Source organism: Xenopus laevis, chromosome 6L, assembly GCF_017654675.1.
Source record: "Xenopus laevis strain J_2021 chromosome 6L, Xenopus_laevis_v10.1, whole genome shotgun sequence".
Classification (NCBI taxonomy): domain Eukaryota; kingdom Metazoa; phylum Chordata; class Amphibia; order Anura; family Pipidae; genus Xenopus; species Xenopus laevis.
In genome coordinates this window covers 53,675,688-53,695,709 of record NC_054381.1, presented here as the reverse complement: position 1 = coordinate 53,695,709, position 20,022 = coordinate 53,675,688, and the positions used below count along the sequence as shown (strand labels likewise).

At 39.3% G+C, this 20,022-nt stretch overlaps 1 protein-coding gene across 1 annotated transcript in view; it reads left to right on the top strand.

Annotated features, from left to right (window-relative positions):
• znrf2.L (zinc and ring finger 2, E3 ubiquitin protein ligase L homeolog) overlaps positions 1-19,808 on the top strand; it is a 68,663-nt gene extending 48,855 nt beyond the window's left edge. Inside the window, exons 2-5 of the mRNA XM_018267490.2 lie at positions 2,163-2,258; positions 15,328-15,433; positions 17,996-18,076; positions 19,386-19,808. Coding sequence (XP_018122979.1) covers positions 2,163-2,258; positions 15,328-15,433; positions 17,996-18,053 — 260 coding nt within the window. The 3' untranslated portion in view covers positions 18,054-18,076; positions 19,386-19,808. The remainder of the gene's footprint in view (positions 1-2,162; positions 2,259-15,327; positions 15,434-17,995; positions 18,077-19,385) is intronic.
• Positions 19,809-20,022: the final 214 nt, after the last annotated feature.

Here is a 20,022-nt window from a genome sequence, read left to right as displayed (position 1 = left end):
TAGCCCTGCAGTCACACAGGCAAATATATGTTGCGGTTCCCTGTCAGGTTGGCTTTGCTGCTATTTGGTGCTTGGCGCTGCCTACTCTCCTGTATGGCCGGGAGAAACAGTCAGTAGGAAGTGGAACATATTGGTGATTTTTGGTGAAATAACAGCACAACTTTTCTAAGCACATTCCTTCTATATTTAGAGAAGTATAATGCAACGGCCCAGTCCGACAATAAGTCCCCGTTACAAAATAATAACTTTCACAAGTAGCATGTAGTATATAGCAGATCTTACTGGAATAGTGTAAACAAAGTAAACATTATCTGGTCTTCATTACAGGGTCTGCAATTTGGACACAAATTAACAAATTGTTTGTCTTTTTGTGCATGTAACTGATAACTGAAGGTTGTTAAGTCAGTTTTATACAAAACACTGCCACATTTTATTCAGCATTAGACCTTGTGAGGGGAGTCGGTTGACTGACTGACAGCACGAGGATATTCTGGGAAATCTTTTTTTGTTTAGTTTTTTCTTCTTTATGTTTGAGGTAGTGAAACTAAAGCCAAATGGCGTATTTTCCTGCCTGCACTGCTCACATGATGCTCTGTGTATGACAGTAACTGTGTGTAAAACAGGAAGTTCACTAAATCTGTACGGTATAAGGGGGGCAAGAATTCAATTAGTATGAATTGTCACAAGGGCAAAGCGTGGCAAGCTGATTATCCTTTAGCTTCATGGCACCATCTGCATAGAGTTTCCATGCTCACCCTGTATTCACCTGTTTTATTCCACTTCCTTCCACACTTAAATACTTAATAGCAAGTTGTTTGGCTCCTAATAAAGATATTCATAATGTGTGTGTATGTGTGTGTGTGTGTGTGTGTGTGTGTATGCCCATGGATGGAACCTTAGATTAGAAGCTCCACTGGATCAGACGTTCACTGTGCTCATGTAGACAAAAAATGCATATTCGTTTCCACCATGAATACTATTTACTGGAATGTAAAGAAGCTGACGCTTAAAGGGTAAAGACACTAAGGGGGTTATTTATCAAAGTCCGAATTTATCTCAATATTTTTTGCTACAAACTCCAATCTAATCCTGTTTTTTTTTATACTAATTTATTATCACATTTTCCTGAAAACTTGCTTTGCGGAAACAAATCATATTTTCACAAATTTTTCTGACTTTTTCATCCGATTCTTTCGTAATTTTCACCCGAAAACTATGGGGTTTTGCCTGAAACCCAGCGCACATCAAGAAATCGTTGTGACTTATTCCATTGACTTATATGCAACCCCGACAGGTCTGAGATGCCGAATTTTCAGATTCGGACTTTTCCATCCTTGGCTTAATAAATTCTGAAAAATTAGTGATTTTTTTAAAAGTCAGATTTTATAAAAAAAAAAAAAAAAAAAAAAAAAAATTTTCGTGATTTTTGCATTCGGAGTTTAGAAAATAACCCCCTAAATAAGCCAAAGCAGCATGTTTATTTAGACTTTAGAATACATTTCAGTGTATCAGCTACAACTGCGCTGCCATACAACATTTCATATTAGGAGTTTATCCTATCCAACCAAAGGTGATTTGGATCCTGGCTCAAGCATAATGGACTGTGGTTTAATGTCATGCCCACCTGATTAATAATCTTCCTTGAATATGTAACGACAATCTGATTGCAATATGATAGGTGGCCAGTACTTACCAGACTATGATTTGTTATTTCAAAGGAAGACCACAGTATAGATAACTTCTGTTTTATAATGTGTGCACACAGTTAAGCTGTCCATACACAGGCAGATTTAAGATGCCAATTCAGCAGTTTATCGGCACTTGTATGGAGCCTGCCTTCCCGATATCAATCATTCAGGATTAAAGATTCCATTGGGTAAGGACTGGATTAAGTTGCTGATGTGGTTCTTGTTTGACAACTTTTCCAGCTTCCATGACTGATATCAGGTTTGAAAATGACATTGAAGGAGGAGTGCATCAGCAGCTGCATTCCTCATCGGGGTCTCTGTAAGGGTCAGTAGATGATCTGTTTATCGATCCCAGAGTCAACCTGATTGGAAATATTGGGCCCAAATCCCCAAATAACTTGCTTATATTTAGTTACAAATTCATTAAGTTGAGAGATTTATGTCGCTAACTATATATAAATATTTTTTTAACAGGATTTAAGTGCCCGGTGTGCTCAAAATTCATTCCCACAGATGAAATGGATTTGCACCTTGTCATGTGCTTAACAAAGCCACGAATAACATACAATGGTGAGTAATACTGTTTGTTTATGTTATAACTGAAGCATAGAATTTAAAGCCATGAAGTAAAAACTTTAAACAAATGTTGGCAGTAAAACACAAATACATTTAGAATACTTGAAAGAAGGTTTTTTTCTGTGCTCAATAGTGATGTGTGGGTAAGAAAAAAACTCAACCTGCACCTGGCCCTAACCCACAAAATGATGCCACTTTAAGACCCGCGTCCAACCCGTACCTGCTTCTTCTCACTCCATAAACTACTTCTGTGCAAAGCTTTGGTCCCAAGACAGGGAATCTTCCGGAGCAGTGGAGGAGTGTACTTCCCCAGTCTGACCCGCACCCATTCCTAACCTGTAACGGTTGGCTAGATTTAAACCTGAACCTGCCCAACCTGTGGGTCACAATGGGTTTTCAGGTCAACCCGCACATAACTAATGCCTATTAATAAAAGAATGAAAACTGTAGTTTTTTAAGTTCATCCGTTTCCAATGGATGTTTCAAGCTGAATGCTTGCAACAAAAGGCACTGTGTGTGGCATTGGTACAGACAGATGGAGATGATTTTGGCACAAAATATGCATTATCTTTCGTGCCAAAATATGCTCTGTGTCACACACACATGCACACACACACACACACACACTCTTTCTCACAATGTGGTGTGGACAGGCTAAGAATCAGCCCGTTTGGCATTACTCTTAAAAAATATTTTTGGTTCAGCCAAAAACAATGGGTTTGGCTGGATCCTTAACTATATAGGATTGGGGACATCATTAGAAATTACACTGGGTACAGGGATAGTGCACTTCTTTCCTAAGAGACCCTGTCAGTACTCAGGACAGGATCGTTCACACAGATTTTCAAAAAGAAAAGTAACATTTTCATTGAGGGACCTTGGTAAATGGATGGATGATAGAGGGGTTGGCATGAAGAGCTTGGAAGGCATTGGGACAGTGGTGGTGGTTCTGATCAGATTTGTATGATGATTCACAGACCCGCAGTATGTGTGTGTCATTACTAACTTTTACCCCAGTAGAATGTGGCTGTATTTCTAGTGTCAGAGTTATTCAATAACTAAATCTAGCAGAGGTAATAAAAATGTAAGTCACCTGATGTTAACTGCTGATAACCAAAGAAGGGAGCAATTACGTGTGCACTTAATTCAGTGTTACTTATTATGTGTTTAGTACAGTTATAGTACAGTTATAGTACAGTATACTGTCTCCCGAGCCTCTCAGTTGAAAGTAGTGATCCACTGAATCCACAATTACTGGGTTCTAAACAGCTTTTTCACAAAGTGCCAGTATGGGTGCAGAATAGAACTTGATTTTTATGAATTATGCTCAGGTTGTGGCACACTGTTTTAGAGTGCGTATGCTGCCCCAGTAGTATCTGATGTGCTTGGTGAATGAAACACTGAACTTTGTTGTGTATCTTAAATCTATTTAAGATATAAATGGAATCAAATGATGGTGGTCTGCATCTAATTCCTTGCTGGAAAAGGACCTATATATAATACATTAAGGGGGTTATGTAATAAAAGGCACTAAGTTTGCCCAGGAGCAGTAACCCATAGCAACCAATAATGTTTGCATTTAAACAGGTGACAAGTAAATGCTACCTACTGATTGGTTGCTATGGGTAACTGCCTCTGGGCAAACTTAGTGCCTTTTATTACATAACCCACTTAGGGTGAACGGGAAGTGAGAGTTGTACTTCCTCTCTTTTCTGCACCTGCTGAAATGAGGCATCAGCAGATGACATTTTATGTTTTGGATAGACTTTCTGTGATCCGACTTAATTACAGGATGATCCATTAAACCCAAAGGTATAGGATACAGAAAGCCCCGTATTACAGGAAGATCATGTCCAATAGACTTAATTTTAATCAAATAATTCAAAGTTTTTAAAATGATTTCCTTTTTCTCTGTAATAATACAACAGTACATAGTACTTGATCCCAGCTAAGATATAATTAATCCGTATTGGAAGCAAACAATCCTATGGGCATTAATTCATGTTTAAATGTTTTTAATAGACATAGTATGGACATCCAAATTACAGAAAAATCCCTTATCTGGAAAACCCCAGTTCCCAAGCATTCTGGATAACAGGAATTACACTTGTACATACATTATCTAGACAGCTGTGCAATATAGCTGAAATCCACTAAACAAGCAAAGCAAATGTGGGCATTTTTGAGCATTGTTCAGCGTATATTGTGCAAAGAAGTAGCTTACTAAATGCAGAGTGGTCCTCCTGTGCATGGCTGTATATCTGAGAAGGAAAAGTCTCATTGTCTTTGCCAAATGAAATAGAAAAAATTCTCCACAGATAGCAATTGCAACAGATTCTTCTGCGTGGGATGCAGCTCTTATTAATGGAGAATTTCCCAACGTTCCCATATGTCAGTTCACACTTAGAAGAAAGCTCTCTGTATAATAAACTGTTATGTGCCCTGCTCTTTCTGTAATGCAAAATAGTTAGAAGATAAATGCTATTTCAATATGAATGAGTTCTATACTTGCCTTTACACACCTTGTGCCACATACTCTCAAGTAGTTGTAACTAGCAAATTATCAGGCAGTACAAGTAAGAGAGACTGCATTGTGTATGGAGTTTTAAAGGAGAAGGAAAGGTTAAAACTAAGTAAGCTTTATCAGAAAGGTCTATATGAATACACTAGAAAACCATCAAAGTAATGCTGCTCCGAGTCCTCTGTCAAAATAAACACCACATTTCTTTCCTTCTATTTTGTACACATGGGCTTCTGTATCAGACTTCTTGTTTTCAGCTTAAGCCTCCAGGGCTTGGGCTTGAGCATGCTCAGTTTGCTCCTTTCCCCTCCCTGCTGCAATCTGAGCCCAGAGCTATGAGTGAGCAGGGAGAGACTCAGGCATGAAGTTATATCATAGCAAGCTAATATGGCAGCTGCTATCCTAAACAGAGACAGTGTCTAGAGCTGTTTACTCCGGTATGATAAAGCATTCTGCAGAAAAAAAATGGCGTCCTAGCTTGCACTGTTGTGGCTAATCTAGTGTCAATAAACTGCCTTGGTAGTTTTCCTTCTCCTTTAATGGGCTCAATTCTTTACCCGTTGCTGCAGTTAGTGAACTTAAATGAGCGCTTTTATCTTAAAAAAAAAAATGCAATAAATTTTAAAAACAGAATTCTTGCGGGTGCTTAAAATATCATTATGGTTTACAGGACTGTTACATACACTAAAGCTTTCTGCCCACTCAGAACAGATGTTTCAAATATTCCATTCATCTAGTGTACTTATGATGTGGCTGTTAGGTTTACATTTTACTTCCAGCCCCACACATTAGCTCTGGATGCTTCTTTGGGTATTTCCTAAAGCCAGGCTCTAGTTAATGTTAGTGAAAATAACTTGAGAACAAAGCATTACTGTGCGTCTCTGGAAGCGCCAGACAGTTTACTGGAGGTCTGTAGGCCATCACCTTTCTCCAAGTGACTGTTGTGCATTAATGTAGGTATGTCAGCTATGTTTATAAAGTATTCAGGTACTGCTGCTTGTAGATACAGTATTCTTCTGTGAAAATAAGCCATGATAGGAAAACACTTTAATAGTTTCCCTTGCCATTAAAATAATTAACATTCGTTCCTCTGCTGTCAGTGGTTGGGCCTGGTTATTGTATTTGAAACTGTTAACTATTTACATGATGTGCTAAAGTTACTAAGGGTGGAGCGCTTGGGTAAAATGATGTACAGGTTATCTGGAAACCATTATCCAGAAAGCTACGAATTACAGGAAGGCCATCCCATACACTCCATTGAAATCAAATATTTCAAATTTCTTGAAAATTATTTCCTTTTTCTCTGTAATAATAAAACAATACCTTGTACTTGATCCAAACTAAGATATAATTAATCCTTATTGGATCTCTTTTTCCCAAGCATCCTAGATAACGTGTACAGGTATGGGACCTGTTATTCAGAATGCTTTTTCTGGATAACAGAATCTTTTCATAATTTGCATCTGCAAACCTTAAGTCTACTCATGATAACATTAAATAAACCCAAATAGGCTGGCTTTGCTTCCAATAAGGGTTAATTACAGTATATCTTAGTTGGGATCAAGTACAATGTACTGTTTTATTATTACAGAGAAAAAAGGAAATCATTTTTAAAAAAAATTATTAATTGGATAAACTGGAGTCTATGGGAGGCTGTCTTTCTTTAATTCAGAGCTTTCTGGATAAAGGGTTTCCAGATAACAGATCCCATACCTGTACCACCTTGATAAGATGAAACAGCATTGTGATTTTAGTAACAGTTTGCTAGGTTGTATGAGATAGAATGTTAAGAATGAACTGGACAGAATGGTTACAAAGAGATCAGTCAAATTATCAGATTGTTTAGATGTAGATCTGTTGTCTAATAATCTTTGAGATTAAGTAGTTACAGTAAATTGCATGGCATGATGGGAATTTACAAGAGCACATTAATATGGATGAAGAAAGGGTCAGGAGATTTATAGATTAATATGCCTCCCTTGTGCATTACCTAACTGAGCGCTCTGTTGCACTGTTAATTTTCTGTCAGGGTGTTAATTCAGATGACCTTTAAATACCACTGACAACATGGAATGGCTGACATATCTTCATTTTCAATAAATTACATATTGGAGAAAAATTTATAGCAAATCCTAAATATAGTTTATCTATAGTCTGCTTGCCTTTTAATATATTATCAGATCACTTGAAAATTAATAGGCACATCCAGAAAATCCAGCTACAAAGGTTGCACTGATTGCAATTTAAATTACCTTCATTCATTAAACGTGTCCCTAAATGTGTAAGTGATCTAGTAACCCCAATAAAGAGCATTCTGCAATCATATTCCCCATATCGCATCAAACTGTCATTTTCACTGACATTTTTTTCTCACTTGAAACAGAAAAAAACCTTCTTGAAACATGACTCTAACTATACAGAGAGCAGTGCTTTACAAAATAAGGGAGTAGCCTTCATGTATGTGTAATCTAATGTTCAGCAGCCTAAATACAGACAGACAGTGGTTTCCCAAAAGTTTCACATCCCTGCTCAATGGCTTTTTGTTAAAGGGCTGGTTACACCTTTAAGTTAACTTTTAGTACAGGTATGGGACCTGTTATCCAGAATGGTCGGGACCTGGGGTTGTCCAGATAATGGATCTTTCTGTAATTTGGATCTTCATACCTTAAGTCTACTAGAAAATAATGTAAACATTAAATAAACCCAATAGGCTGGTTTTGCTTCCAATAAGGATTAGTTATATCTCAGTTTGCATCAAGTACAAGGTACTGTTTTATTATTACAGAGATAAAGGAAATCAATTTTAAAAATCTGGATTATTTGATTATAATGGAGTCTATAGGAGACAGCCTTTACCTAATTCTGAGCTTTGTGGATAATGGGTTTCTGGATAATGGATCCCATATAGGGTTGCCACCCGGCCAGTATTTTACCGGCCTACTGGTAAAACACCTGCCAAGACCCCTTTTGCGTCAGGGTCAGCAGCTCCACCCCCTTAGCATCATGACATGCCCCACGCCCAATGTTCCTGCCCCCACCACTGGCCGGTAAAAATATTCTGAAAAGGTGGCAACCCTAATTCCATACCTGTACCTTATAGAATGGCTAATTCTAAGCAACTTGTCTATTGGTCTTCAATTTTTTCTTTTTCATCGTTTTTGAATTATTTGCCGCATTCTGACTCGTTCCAGCTTTCAAATGGAGGTCACTGACAATAGAGCTGCTGAATACACAGGGCGGTGCACCTGAGGCCCAGTGTATACTGTTGGGTTTCTTTCAACATATCATTTTCTAAATTGTTCTATTATTCAGTCCGGCAGCAAAGGAATACTGGGTGGGTAGAGTCAATAATAGAATCTTGTAAGTAACATCTAAAGTCAACCTCTAAATGCCATTGTCCCACAGTGAAGAAACGTAAGCTGAAAAGAGGTTGGGTATTTGGATTCAGTTCCTAGACTTGAATATTGTCAAAAGTGCGTGAGATCTTAAACATACAGCGCGGGAGGATGGCTAAAGAATATTTCTGAACTAGTGGCATTGGGCATGGAGAGAAAAAGATAATATATAAAGCAAAATTAGGACTGTCTATTTCTGTATTGCCTGCTGGGTTGGGGTGATCCTCCATTTGTGGCTGCCAGTGCCAGCACTCAGAGGGTTAATCAAGCCAATTTAATGCACCCTGAGGTCAAGGCACCATAAAGAATCATAGCATCAACCTCATTTATTGATTGTTCCCCAGGGCCTTCCAGTTCTACTGTTTGTTTTCTTTAACCTTTCTATGTCAATGTATTATAAGGCCCCCTGTTTGTTATACACGGGTTGCAAAGCTTTCCCTTGCTGAATAAATAAATGATGGTGATTATTCAGAAAGCTACGAAACACAGCAATACTGTTCCATGGCAGTCTATTGTAACAAGCCTTATAAGGACTATATTGCACCGTGCAGTAAGCACTGTAAATCCACACTGATGGCAGGACACTCTGTTTATAACGGCCTTAAAGGATAAGTAAACCTTAAAAATAGGTGGATGTAACCAAGTAGTCAAGGAAGTTGTCAGGAGAAAGGAAGAGGCTGCTCTGATGTTCTTCTGCTTAGGAAAAAAAATAGAAACCTTTCTCAAATCTTTCCTAAGTGGCACACTAAGCAGTTTTCCACGTACATAGAAAAGGTGGATCTGCTGACTTCCACTCCCTGTTCTGTATTAACTGAAAGGCAAAGCATCGGCCTGTGCACATATAATATAGATTTTAGCACAAAGATGCATATTTTACACTTTAAGATCCACACTGTGTTTGCCTAATGCTACCTAAGTAAGCTTGGGTAATCAAGGAAGTGATTTGTCTAAAATACTTACCAAAAGAGAAGTCTTCTGGATATTTAATCTAAATACAAGGATACCACCAGGACTGTATTTAGGTCCGATGCTGCCCTAGGCATCGGACCTAAACACGCCCCATACGTGCCGTGTGCGCGTGAAGTTACACGAACGGACATAGCAGAAGTGACGTCATAAGCTGTGTGGAAGTGACGTCACTTCTGCAAGCCAGCCTGCCCCCTACCCCTCAGCTCTTTCACCAGATTTCCTATGTATTAAAAAATACATTTATAGGCACCCCAAAACCTGCCGCCCTAGGCACAGGCCCTCGGGTGCCTTAATATGAATACGGCCCTGGATACCACTGGGCATGAACTCAGACTTTGATGTTTCATGTTACTATTGAGCTATATATATATATATATACAATATATATATGTTTTTCTTCTAACTGTTTCTGATTGTTTTCTGTATAAAAGCTCATTTTCTGTGGAGACCTTAGCCCATGATTAAGTACCTTGCGGGTACGAAACGTGCAGGGCCTATGGAGATGCACGTATACTTTTAACTATTACTAATGAAGTCTTTTTTTTTTTAACTTACCGTATATACTCGTGTATAAGCCGACCCTTGTATATGCCTAGGTACCTAATTTTACCTACAAAAACTGGGAAAACTTATTGACTCGCGTATAAGCCTAGGGTGAGAAATGCAGCAGCTACTGGTAAGTTTCAATAATCAAAAATTGAGGCATGAGTGGGTTAAATGTTTTTGAATATGGTTTTATTTCAAATAAAAACAGTAAACTACTGTAACTCTGTAAGTGAAGAAAGGGTCAATATGGTATCAACAATGATACTTTAAAAGTACAACCACCTGAGCTCAATCAGCAACCAAGTTAAATCACAAAAAGTTAAAATCCTTCAAAACTGGATTCCTCCTCATCATCTGTTTCTCCAAACAGAGCTTCAATTTCAGCTGGTGTGAGGATGTCAGCATAGACATTGTCATCATCATTGAGTTCGCAGGCATCACTATCACTGCTGTCATTCTCATACAATGCGCAGTCTTCACTGCCATCCATTACTAATGCCACATTTCTGGAAGGCGCGTTGCACCATGTCCTCTGGAATATCTTCCCATGCATCTCGAACCCACTTTGCTATTAATTCAATGTCAGGCTTTGTTAGATTTCCAGCTTTTGTCAGTTTAGCTTGACCAGATGACATCCATTCATGCCACATCTTTCGCACACGGTTTTGAAAGGTTTATTTAAAGACACATCGAGGGGCTGCAATACAGATGTAAGCCCACCTGGAATAACAGCCAAAGTAACTTGAGAAGACTTTGCCAATTGTTTTATGTCATCAGATGTGTGGGCTCTGAACATATCCCAAACTAGCAATGATGGTTTCTTTTTTAAGGCTGCTCCTGGTCGTGCATTCCAAATTTCTTCCAGCCATTTTTTTGTTCCGTCTGCATCCATCCAGCCTTTAACATGTGCACGCACTGTAATTTTTGGTGGGAATTTTACCTTTTTAGGCAAGGTCTTTCTTTTAAAAATAATGACAGGTCGCAGCTTAGTTCCATCAGCCAAACATGACAGAACAACTGTGAAATGATTTTTTTCATTTCCTGTGGTTCTGAGGAAAATAGTTTTGTCTCCTAAACTTGCCACAGTTCTGTTGCTTGGAAGATCAAAAGTCATGGGTGTTTCATCCATATTCCCAATATTTCCCAGGTCATAGTTATGAATCCTTCTTTGTTTTATGATGAATGATTGGAATGACATCACTTTTTCTTCAAGGTCTTGCGGCAACTTCTGTGAAATCTTTGTTCTCTGTCACAAACATAGGTCAAACCTATCCATGAAGCGGGTACACCATCCTGCTGACGCAACAAAATTTTCAATGCCTGGTGCTTTATATTTGTCATCCTTAGCCATTTGAAGGGCACGTAAGCGAATTCCCATGCGTGTTACGCAGTAACCATTTTGACGACACTCCATAACCCATTTATGCAATTCAATCTCTAAAGCCCCATAAGAAGTTGTTGAACCACGTCGAGCTTTTTTAGCCTTTGGGATCTTTTCCAAGTCAGCCTTCATTTTCCGCCACTCCCTCACTTGTTTTTCATCAACACAAAATTCCCTACTTGCAATACTGTTATTGCTTTCTTCTGCTCTTGACACAACCTTCAGTTTGAAACTAGCTTCGTATGACCTGCGTTTTTGTTTTGGTCTAGGATTAGCGGTATCGGTATCCATTTCTAACAGGATAAAAAAAAAAAGTCAGTCCCCCCATATATACAGTAAAAAAACCTTATAAAACAGCCCATGTACGGTATATATTTATGAATTCAGTTGGTGGTTAGGAATTTCCTAATGTATCACTGGTTGCCCACTAGAGAAACTCACCCCTTACATGGCTATGCTATAGACACAAGCCTTTAATGTGTGTTACCAAAAAGCCAGGCAGGACTGCTGCTTATAATGGGGATCAGATAGGATCTGTGCAGCCACTGGGACAGAATGTTCTGTTATACAGATAGCTATAATCTCAGCTGCCATAAAGCAGGACAGGACTGCTGCGATCAGCAGGGAAGAGTCATGCGCATCGCGCATCAGTCAAACAGGTAATTTTTTTTTAACTGACCCGCGTATAAGCCGAGGCAGCGTTTTTCAGCTTATTTTGGGTGCTGAAAAACTCGGTTTATACGCGGGTATATACGGTACATCTTTGGCCCTGTGGATTACTCTGAGTGCCGGATAGCCCTGTCTTTTTGCTGTGTATTTCGGTGCACCTAATGCTGTGCCAGTCAGTGCATACAGAACAGGGAGCAGGAGTCTGGGGATATGCCATTTCTCCAGCTGCTGTATGTGGAAAAAACACTTAAAGGTGGCTGGCTATACACAGAGATTCACTCGTTTGGTGATTTCGCCAAACACCGAATCTCTCCCCGAAATGTGCACAATGAGGTGGGCGATATCAGGGTGATCCGAACGATTGGATCATAATGCGGCCAATACGGGCAGTTGGATTCAATAGGATTTTTAACCCTTGCTGATCGTCAGCAGCCCGACTTTCGATCAGATATCGATCGGGGAAGCCTGTCAGAGGGCCCCACATACGGGCCAATAAGCTGCCTATCGGGCCGTGTATGGCCAGTTTAAGGATCATTTACTTAACTCCTGGGCGCAAGTGCAAGAGCAGCAAGGGGAGCAAGAGCACGTCTTTTAGTACTCACTTAGCAAGCTCTTGCAGCAGATAACAAATCCATGCCTTTGCTTAGGCAAACATTAGTACATATTCACAAATCTGTAACATGGATTTGAATATACTGTGAGAATATAAATACATTGTTTTGCCAACTAGGTTCCTTCTTTACTGTAGAAGTGTCAGAGTAAACCAATAGTGAGCTCTGCATAACCATTTCTTACCATTACACTGCCGCCTACTGGATGATTTGGTATTTGCACTCCATCAGTGTACTTTCATCAAAAAGTACCAATAATATCCTATATTACCTGCTACATTCATCTCTCAGGCAGCCAATCCTGGGCTTGGTTGGCCCTCAGTCTGCACATCAGCCTATCACATTACTAAAGGCTATACACACCTGAGCAATGAGATGGTGCCTTGTGGGTAATTCTTGTGGCTCAGTAATGCTCTTTAAAAAAAATAAATAAATAAAAATGTTCTTTTACATTGTGAGAATGGACTGAGACTTCAGCTCTCCCATGGCATGGCAGTGTGACAGTGATTAAAATTGTATTATAGATGTTTTCCCATAGAGTTGCTTACCTGTATTCTATTGGTTACTGGCATCCAAAAAAAGGCGCAAAATCAAACTATATAAAGGCGAACTTGCGGAGCGTTCCTCATTGTTCGCCAGCGGTTGAAGGGAGAGGATCGACTGAAGCCCAACCACCCAGTTGTTAATATAATAAATATATTAGAAAACATTTAATCTTATTGCAGCTATAAATTGATAAAGGTTACAGGTTAAGTGGAGGTATGCCCCTGGCTAGGTAGTAAACAGGCATGGTGGTTTAATGCTTCTTAATCCTTTAAGGTGGCCTTCTGCGGAGATCTGATGCAGGGGCTGGCTGGGAAGGTATGTATTGAGCAGTTATTAGCAGTTGTTTCTGTCCTGATTAATATGACAGGTAATTAATAAAACAGTAGCTGTGACCATTCTCCACCATGCATTGATGTTTATTTATTATGGTTCATTGGTAAGTAAAATAAAAATCCTGGCTACAACTCCCATGGGGGGGGGGGGCAGGGCAGTCTGTTCTTTGTGTTCATGTGAAGGGTTAATCTTTAGATAGATGATAGATAGATAGATAGATAGATAGATAGAAAGATCCCTTATAATGATCAATAGTACATCTAGGTAAAATGAATCGATTGCTAAAGAGCTATGATATGACTCCAAACTTTCATGTAAAGGATGAGAATCATTTCTGAAAATACTCATTAGTTTAGACAACATCTTCTCTAAAACCATCTCTAATGTCTATAATCTCATACCTAAAACAGAACCTGCCCTCCTAATCAATTTGCTAAGTCATAGTAACATAGTAAGTTAGGTTGAAAAAAGACACACGTCCATCAAGTTCAACCTCATCTGAAGCCTCTCCAATTTACCTCAGAGGGGGAAAAATTCCTTCCTGACTCCAAAATGGCAATCAGACTAGTCCCTGGATCAACTTGTACTATGAGCTATCTTCCATAACCCTGTATTTCCTCACTTGCTAAAAAGCGACCCATTCTTAAAGCTATCTAATGTATCAGCCTGTACAACTGATTCAGGGAGAGAATTCCACATCTTCACAGCTCTCACTGTAAAAAAACACTTCCGAATATTTAGGCAGAAACTCTTTTCTTCTATTCGGAATGGGTGACCTTGTGTACCTACTGGTAAATAAAGCATTAGAGAGATTATTATATGATCCCCTTATATATTTATACATAGTCATCACATCACCCCTTAAGCTCATCTTCTCCAGCGTAAACATCCCCAATTTGGCCAGTCTTTCCTCATAGCTAAGATTTTCAATACCTTTTACCAGCTTAGTTGCCCTTCTCTGTACCCTCTCTAATACAATAATGTCCTGTTTGAGTGATGGGGACCAAAACTGTATGGCATATTCTAGATGGGGCCTTACCAGTGCTCTATACAGTGGAAGAATGACCCCCTCCTCCCATGAATCAATGCACAATCAATACAGTTCAAGACCTTATTTGCCCTTGATGCTGTTGACGGGCATTGCTTGCTACAGCCAAGTTTATTTACATCAGCTACCTTAAATGTTCCAAGTTCATCTGGTTTTCTGACATCCATGGGTAAATATTTACAATGCAAATTACATAAGATTAACCACCAGTCTGCTGTAATATTCCTAAACTCCTTTGCACTATATCCAATGCAATATATGACATTTTGGGCTCAGTCTGTAGTCTGCCTGTCAGGGGTAATAGGCACAACATAAAGAAATCATTTTGAATAAGAGAGCAAGTATGTGTGGCTGGATTATAGGATGTGGCCAAATGGACGGGGCCCAACTCTTTTTGCTTGTAAATATGTTAGAGACAAACAGACTGTTTCTATAGGGAGGAGGAGCATTTCTCAGCTACTATTAAAACGAGGAACTGCAATGTCTGGTTATAGCACAAACCATACTTCACTTAGAATATATTTTAGTTTAAACAGCATGAGGAATCTGTGTGTGAATATGTAAGCAATTCTTATAATCAGGATGTGGGTCACCAACATCAAGGGACATGTCCCTAAAAATGTCTGCTGAACTTATTCCATTAGGTAGATGTCAGCAGCCATAAGGGGGATCCCAGGTGCACATTCCAGCTCCCATTCCTATGTCTCTGCTCATATATATATATATATATCTATATATATATATATACTCATTTGTCTTTTTCTTCTGCAATAAGCACTTTCCGTTATTGGCCAATATAGTCATAGTTGATGTAGGCATAAAAAGAAAAGGAAGCAGTGATCACTTATTACATGTGACCAAAGTGAAGTAAATACACTACAGAGCAAACTCCCCTTATTAAACAACACAGGCACTTATTACAATAATACCCTCTTCCCTTTCTCCCAGAACAGATACAGTAACTGTACTTTGGAATGCTAAAGAAAAAACCCTTGGGGATACATATTTACACTACATATAATTTCTCTTTTTGACTTTTTACAGAGGACGTCCTCACTAAAGATGCTGGTGAGTGTTCAATATGCCTGGAAGAACTGCAGCAAGGGGACACGATAGCAAGACTGCCATGTCTCTGTATATATCATAAAGGGTAAGTAAGTAAGTCTGAAGGGCAGTACAGTCACCCCAAAAAACTTTATTGTTGTGAGTCGATGTTTTAGTCCTACACGGAGGACCTTTAACAAGACAATCACAAAATTCCCCAAACCAAACTGAATGAAATAGTAGACTATAATAATAATACATAATAATAGACAATTTCAGTCTGTTTGGTTTGGGGAACTGTGTAGAACCAAAACTTCGATCTCTTTGCCATGATGAAATAAAATATAATATTATTGAAGTCCCAGGAGTGCGCTACCATTCTTTCTTTATGCACATCTAAATCCCAGCACCCAGGCGAACCTTACAAGGGTTAACAAGGAGAGTGCGAATCTGTTTGGTTGATATATATATCCTATAATGTATAATGTGCAAGCTAATTTGGAGGGTCTGAAGCTAATGGAACATGGGGCAGTTTCTGAACAGTGTATTGTAGCTGAGAAATGCCTGAAGCCTCCCATGCCACTTTCTATTGATGTAACATCTACTGACACAGCAAATATAGTCAGTTCAACAAAACACCCAAAACAACAAAATACCTTTGAATTGCTCCCTGTGTGAATTGCCGAAGGTAAAACTAACCTTGTATAATCGCTTGACAATGTTCCCTTCTGCACAATTAGGTGAGAAGTATGTTTCACCCGCACAAAGAGAGCAATTCCAGGTATTTTCAGGTACAGGTATTGGACCTGTTATACAGAATGCTCGGGACCTGAAGTTTTCTGGATAACAAAGCTTTTACGTAATTTAGATCTTCGTACCTGAAGTCCACTAGACGTTAAATAAACCCAATAGGCTGTTTTTGCTTCCAATAAGGATTGATTATATATTACTTTGGATCAAGTATTAGCTACTGTTTTATTATTACAGAGAAAAAAGGAAATTCATTTTCTGGAGTCTATGGGAGACGGCCTTTCTGTAATTCAGAGCTTTCTGGATAACAGGTTTCTAGATAACAGATCCCATACCTGTAACTCTGTTGCCTGTGTGGAGTGAGATTTATGGTTGGTGATGAAGTGTCCAGTCTGCCATTGCTATTAAAGTGAATGGGAGGCAGCATGTGCTATAAGGCTACTGCTAGGTGGGGCTGCTTCTCATAAAAACACATGCCAGGAATCAGCCAACCACTAGCCTCCTCTGACTCCTGGAGGCAGCTGATTTATATACATTTATATGCAAGTGTGTTCTATTGTTGCCTGCACGTTGTTCAAGTCACAAGGCACTTGTAACCTATATCAATTCTTAAAGGGGTTGTTCACCTTTAAATTAACGTTTAGTATGATGTAGAGAGTGCTATTCTAAGACAATTTGCAATTGTCAGTGACCCTCATTTGAAAGCTGGATACAGAACAAGAAGGTAAATAATTCAAAAACTATTAAGAAAAGAAGACCAATTAAAAAGTTGCTTAGAATTGGCCATTCTATTACATACTAAAAGTTAATGTAAAGGTGAACCACCCCTTTAAAACAAAATATTAAAAAAATTAGTTGTTCTTTAAAAAAAGAAAAATATATATATATATATATTTATTTTTTTGATAAACCTTTATTTCACCCCCTCTACCCCAAATCTTTTTTTCCCCCTCCCTCCATTTTTTTCCTTATAATTTATAGACCAAGGTGTATATAAAAAAAAATATAAATATATAAATATATATATAATTTCAGTGCATGTGCGACACATGCTCAGTGGGCTGTTGAGAACCTAAGCTTAGGGGTCGTCACTAATTATCAATCAGAAAATGAGGTTGATCAGCCTTATATTGTGACATTTACATTCTATGTGTACTGTATATTGTGAGTGGGTCCCTAAGCTCAATAACTGACAGCAGCACAGAGCATGTGCAGTGAATCAGTAGAAAAGAAGATGGGGAGCTACTGGGGCATCTTTGGAGACACAGATCTTTACTGCTAAAGGGCTGTGGTTGCCTTGGGCTGGTATAGAAGCACAATACATCATGTACAAGATTTCTAGCTACTTCTTTAGTTAATATTTAGTTCTCCTTTAATCATAGAACTTGCAATCATTGTGGGCATTGTTGCCTTTACTGAAGGGAGCTGACTACGGTTTCAGTGGTTGCCAGGACCAACAGGGAAGAGAACAGCAATTCCCACATTCCCAAATCTTCCCATTTGGTCAGCAGTGCTGAAATAAGAGCAGTTCACAAATAGCAGTGCACAAATAAGAGCAAGTGCAAACAGTACAAATGTAGAAAGGTCAGTGACTGTGTATATATACTGTATATAAGATTGCAGTTTCTTCATCCAGCTTAACTGATGTGAACTCATTTGCTGCCAGTGAACCTGATAAAGAGGCAATATGGGCCTGAAATATTGCCCAGTACAGGAGAATGTGCCTTTGTATAAATTAATGTATTTTGTTTTTCTTCTGCCTATTCTGCCAGATGTCTGTGTGCTCACCAATCTACAAAGGAACATTCCCCCTTCTCTGCCTTCCTATCTTCCCCTGCTATTTCATAGCTCTCCCTTTAATCTTTCTTGGGATGGGAAATTTCTTTCTTCACAGCCTTTATTTTTCTCTTTCCTTTAGGTGCATAGATGAATGGTTTGAAGTAAATAGATCATGTCCCGAACATCCCTCTGACTAGACTACAAGGGTCCTGTATGATAGGTAACAATACTTTTATTTTTTCCCAATGTAAATCTTGTGTTCAAGAGGTTAGCACACACACGAGGCACCTCTTTCACTAGTCTGATATAGCCCCTATACTTAAAGGGATTCTGTCATGATTTTTAGGGTGTCGTTTTTATTGCTAAATTACACTGTTTACACTGCAAATAAGTCACTCTACCATATAAAATGTCATTCCTGAACCAGCAAGTGTATTTTTTTAGTTGTAATATTGGTGTGTAGGCAGCCATCTCAGGTCATTTTGCCAGAAACAGCCAGTACTTCAGGATGGAACTGCTTTCTGGCAGGCTGTTGTTTCTCCTACTCAATGTAACTGAATGAGTCACAGTGGGACCTGGATTTTACAATTGAGTGCTGTTCTTAGATCTACCAGTCAGCTGTTATCGTGTGTTAGGGAGCTGCTATCTGGTTACCTTCCCATTGTTCTGTTGTTAGGCTGCTGGGGGGGGGGGGTTGTTGATATCATTGCAACTTGCAGTAAAGAGTGACTGAAGTTTATGAGAGCACAAGTCACATGACTGGGGGCAGCTGGGAAACTGACAATATGTCTAGCCCCATGTCAGATTTCAAAATGAAATATAAAAAATAAATCTTTTTGCTCTTTTAAGAAATGGAGATCAGTGCAGAATTCTGCTGGAGCAGCACTATTAACTGATGCTTTTTGAAAAAAACATTTTTTTCTCATGACAGTATCCCTTTAATATAGGACAAGGGCACACGTTGCATAGGCTTCATTGCTCTCAGCCTGCATGTTTTTGCTCAGTGCCCCTGCTCCATTTATCTGAGCCTCTTAGGACTGAAGGTGCCTGCTGAGGTATTTGGGCTGACATCTGCTTCCTCGTCACTGCGTGTGAGTGCATACAGGTGGATCTAATTCAAATAAATTGAGATGGAGCACAGAGCCCCAGAAAAATACACAGGCTGAGAGCAGTGGAATCTACACTTAATTTATGTAGCGGGGGGAGGTGGGCAGGGATTGCTGTGTGCCGGGCCCCTCCAAAGACTTTTTTCCCAGGGCCCAGCACTCCAGTTACACCACTGTTGTAACTCCTCCTAAACCAAGTGTGAGATTTGCTAAATCCCTCGAATACTGGGAAATACAGCAAAGCTTGTGACGATGATCCCAAACGTTGGGTCTCCTTTCTATGGAACTATTTTAAAGGTGTTATAAATAAAAGTGAAAGATGAGGATTCCTATAAAAGTACTTTGTCTGTTTCTCTGTTCCCAAGCAGCTCCTTTCTGTCTGTGTGGTCACTGAGGTGATTTCTTTGTGTCTCCTCTGAGCAGGTTCCTTCTCTACTTGTGAGTGAGTGGAAAAGCCAATGACTACAGCGAGTACCTGAGAGACGGCATTATATCGGCTTAAGCAGCGTGACTGACGTGAGCGTGGGCCAATGTGCGGCAGTGCCAGTGACTCCGCCCCACGGATGATAAAGGACTGCCTCAGAGATCAGTGTGCCAAACCTTCTTATACGGACACACAACACACAGGGATTCTATAGAAATGCTGCACATACTCTTTAGCCCTTCCATTCCTGCTAATGGACATTTTCTATGTGAAGGCCAAAGTAACCCCGTGTCCAAGCATTCTTTTTTTAACATTGAATATTGACTGGAACCGATAAAAGGTGTAATTTTTTTTCCTCTCATGTGACAGTTTATAAATAGTAAGTACAGATTGTAATATAAAAGGTTCCTGGGCTTGAGGTACTTTCTAGCAGAACTTTTCATTGTATCCCTTGTTTTTCTATATGCCAAATTCAGTACAGTTCATTTGTTTCTGTACCACCCAGTTGTGCTACATTCACTTGGGAGAGGGGAAGTGGGACATAGGGAATCCAAGGGCATCATAATAGAAGTGACAACTGTAGGATGAGCAGCACCATGTCCTACATACTCACACAACACTTTCTATATGTATCCG